At 35.0% G+C, this 3,709-nt stretch overlaps 1 protein-coding gene across 1 annotated transcript; it reads right to left on the bottom strand.

Annotated features, from left to right (window-relative positions):
* Positions 1-536: 536 nt before the first annotated feature.
* LOC137027477 (fish-egg lectin-like) lies at positions 537-2,665 on the bottom strand. The gene is made up of 6 exons (XM_067395642.1): positions 2,603-2,665; positions 2,461-2,522; positions 2,162-2,389; positions 1,591-1,802; positions 947-1,071; positions 537-831 (listed from the first exon to the last, which is right to left on the bottom strand). Exons 2-6 carry the CDS (start codon positions 2,516-2,518, stop codon positions 687-689), a joined length of 768 nt encoding a protein of 255 aa, XP_067251743.1. The 5' UTR covers positions 2,519-2,522; positions 2,603-2,665; the 3' UTR covers positions 537-686.
* Between the last annotated feature and the right edge of the window lie 1,044 nt (positions 2,666-3,709).

Genomic DNA, 3,709 nt, shown 5'->3' with positions numbered 1-3,709 from the left:
CGAATTACCAAACATACTAGAAACATGTTAAATCATGCAACACTTGGCTAAGTGCTAATGTATGTGAATAATGCCACGAAACAGGTTGTTGTAACTCAGACATGCAATGTCCAGTCTGCTCCAAACTTCATGTTTGATAATAGTCCTGGCCTGAAGACATCTACATGGCAAAATTCAGTTACAGTCAAAGCGGCACCTGTTGGCAGCAGGAAGTGGGGCATTTTGAAATGACTTCTCCTGTATTTACTTGCTTACATGCATGTCACCCACTGTTCACTGTTATCCTAAGGCCAAAGGGTGATACACTGTTAATTTGAAGTCTTTATTGTAAACTGGAAAGATGTATTTACAAGAAATATTTTACTGTAAGTTGGAACAGTGTTTGTTTAAAATTCTAATCAAACATTAGATATAAAGCATGAACAATTTGATTAAAATGTAAACAGTGTAAATTCCACTGTAATGCTGGGCCTCCAGTTTGAGAACTACTGAACTAAATGATACAAAAAACACAACACTGATAAGATGCTATCATAATGCTTTATTGATTCAACAGCAAGAAAAAGAGAAGAAAAGAAAGATTAAGATTAATCAAGCTTTTATAGTTTTCTGTTAATAATATTTGATTACTTTGAGATTTCTGTTAATGATTGAGCTCCTCTGTTGCTTCAGTGATGCATGACAGACTATAAAGTACATTTACGGATGGAGCCATCAACACAGACGACCCACAGCAATCCCAGGTCAAAGCTCACATGCTTGTGGCCATTGGGACAGGCAACCATCGATAACCAGTCTGTGCCAGCGGGGTTGGACTGAGAGATGCCAGTTCTGCAAAATTATGGTTTCTTGAATGCAGTATTTGATTTATATGTGAAAGTTATTCTTGAAAAATTCATCATTTTGTTCATAAAAAGTTTTATTAAATGATGACTGTTCATTTCACCTTTGGAATAAGGCCCCTTGAGCATTGACACCAAAGACACTGCCATCAGTTGATACTTCAATCATGGACAGAAGTCCAGGAATATTCACAAAGCCGGACCCGGAACAGGTATTACCAGACACACCCTGCACAAGACCGAAAGAAACACAAACCAGTCAGCCATAACCTGATATTGCTGAGTTCAACATGTTCCTGGGTCAACATTTTTGTTGATCCTGGAACAACATTCAAATCAACCAATCAGATTTGAGGGACAAGTTTACAGATTATGTAAAGTTTAGGCGTACAATCATGAATTGGTGCTTCTACATCAGTGTTATTCATCTATCATTTCCCTCTGATTTTTGGGATAACTTACGGGTAGGGTTAGGTTTAGGGGTAGGAATAGGGTTAAGACTAAATTTTCAGACTAGAATGTTGTTCCAGGATCAACAAAATATGTTGACCCAGGAACACACCTAACTCAGCAATATCAGGACGTGCTATCATCATATCAAGAATTTGTTTGCTGCTTCCACACCAGTTTCTTTATTTCTTATATGTCAGAAAATGCTTGCGTGATGTTTACTTTATTGTTGTACTTTTAAAAACCTGGTGTATATGAACTTGTACTCAAGCCCCTGTATTTAACACTGTGACATTACCTTCATGATCCAGATTTGGTCAACGCTGTTCACTCCCCAACAGCTGTACGGGCCACAGCTGTAATACTTCAGTTTTCCACCAATATGAACCCAAGGAACAGAGTTGGATGGCAATTTGTTGTTAGCATCCATGTTTAAACAAAATATGTCATCATACATATTGACACCTGCAGTGATCTGATCTCCTCCAGCATCCACCTGTTTGAGAAGGCCTAAAAGTACAAGCAACAGTTTGGATGAAAGAGTTTAACTGGAAGAATAACAGTTACACATTATTTTACACATAAGTGTACTTACAGTGTACTTACCAAAGAAAGTACTGTAATACAAGCTAAGTACATGGGTTAAGGTTATGTTTAGGGGTAGGTTCAGGGTCAGTACCTAGTTATAACCCAGTTATTGTAATTTCTACAGTATAATAAGTACAAAGTGTGTACATGCAGAACAGGACTGTAAAATAAAGTGCTACCAGAATGACAATAAGCTGATGTCATTGGTACTGTGATTTTAAAACAATGACTCCAAACTAAAATCACATACATTAATAACAGATTAAACACTGCATCTTCACCTGCAATCTGCACAAGGCTGCCACCCCGCACCTTGAAGATGTTGTTTGCTGTATCCACCCCAAACTGACCGGCAGGACCAACACTGAAGTGCTTTAGAGACGTAAAGACCTTTGTGAAGACGTTATTATTCAGGACGAAGACTTCATTTTGATTATTCACTCCAACCACTGAGCCTGCCCCAGCGTCTATCTGCTTCAGGGTGCCACAAATCATTTCACAGTTTAAAGCTGTGAAAACATGGTGCAAAATAAGTACAAATAGACACTTTTAAAAATGAATATGTACAGTAGTAGCTTACCCAGAGTGTGAATGAACTGGCAGCTGAAGAGTAGCAGGACGCTATGATACAGCTTCATTGCTCTGTTCATAACCAGAAATCATTTATATAAGTAAGTAAAACATAATCAATATTAAAATAACAGCAATTAAATGAAGATTACCTTGTCTTGATAAGAATTCAGCAGTCAGTGTGGATTCTCCTCTTCTGAGATACAGAAACTTTCATCCAGTGTTTGCAAATGCTGTTGAGGGATCATTTATATAGCCAAAATGTGTTTCGGGGGGGGGGACACACAGACTATCTCTGATTCTCATTCAAACATTCAACTTGTTTGGAGTGAAAAAGAGACAAGAGACCAGTATTTCCCTGTGTCTACAGAAGTTCATTATCTGTGTCCACAGATAATTTCCTGTAGTATATTTTCCCTAAACATATTTTCCCCTACTCTAATCAGATTAAGGTGAAGTATGTATATATACTTATCTATCTGTTACAAAAACCTTGCTACGTGTACTGTACTAGACTATCTGGGACTAGTCACAGCACTTACATATTGTTGCCCTATTGCTGATTATAAAAGCGTCTGCTAAATGATTAAATGTAAATGTAACTCCTGGCTTATGGAGAGCCAAACCTGCAAAAACAATAAATAAATAAATAAATAAATACATAAATATATGAAGAAATTTAAAAAAGGATAAATAAATAAGTATTTATGCTTTTATTTTCTCATTTATTTATAATTGTATTTTTTCCACATTTCATTATTTATCATTTATGCATTTATTTATTTATTTTCCACTTTTATGTTTTTCCACATTTATTTATGTATATATTTATGTCTACATTTATTTATTTCCACATTAATTTCTACTTTTATTTATTTTCACATTTATTTATAGAGTAGTGCAGGTAAAAAAAATCCCAATAAGATTTTTCCATAGGCTTTTGGATTATCGCAAAAAACAAGCTCTGTGATCAACAAAAGGTTTATGATACTTATACATTTTGTCCATCAATATAATTTTGACAGAATGACACAACTTTTATGAAATTTGAAGCATAAATGCAGTTGCAGAAGTAAAAAGCTAAAGGTAGTGTTAATAAGGTTACTAAAAAGTTACTATATCCCATGTCAAACCTAAAAGGAAAAAAGAGAAAGAAAATTAAAATGCACATGTAAACAATTTTATTGATTTATTTTAATGTTTAAAAAATTAAATATTGTTGAAGACATGCAGAAAATGTCAATGTCACAACAAATTGA

This window comes from Chanodichthys erythropterus, chromosome 10, assembly GCF_024489055.1.
Source record: "Chanodichthys erythropterus isolate Z2021 chromosome 10, ASM2448905v1, whole genome shotgun sequence".
In the NCBI taxonomy this organism is placed as follows: domain Eukaryota; kingdom Metazoa; phylum Chordata; class Actinopteri; order Cypriniformes; family Xenocyprididae; genus Chanodichthys; species Chanodichthys erythropterus.
Note: the sequence above shows the minus strand (reverse complement) of the source record. Positions and strands in the feature narration are given on the sequence as shown.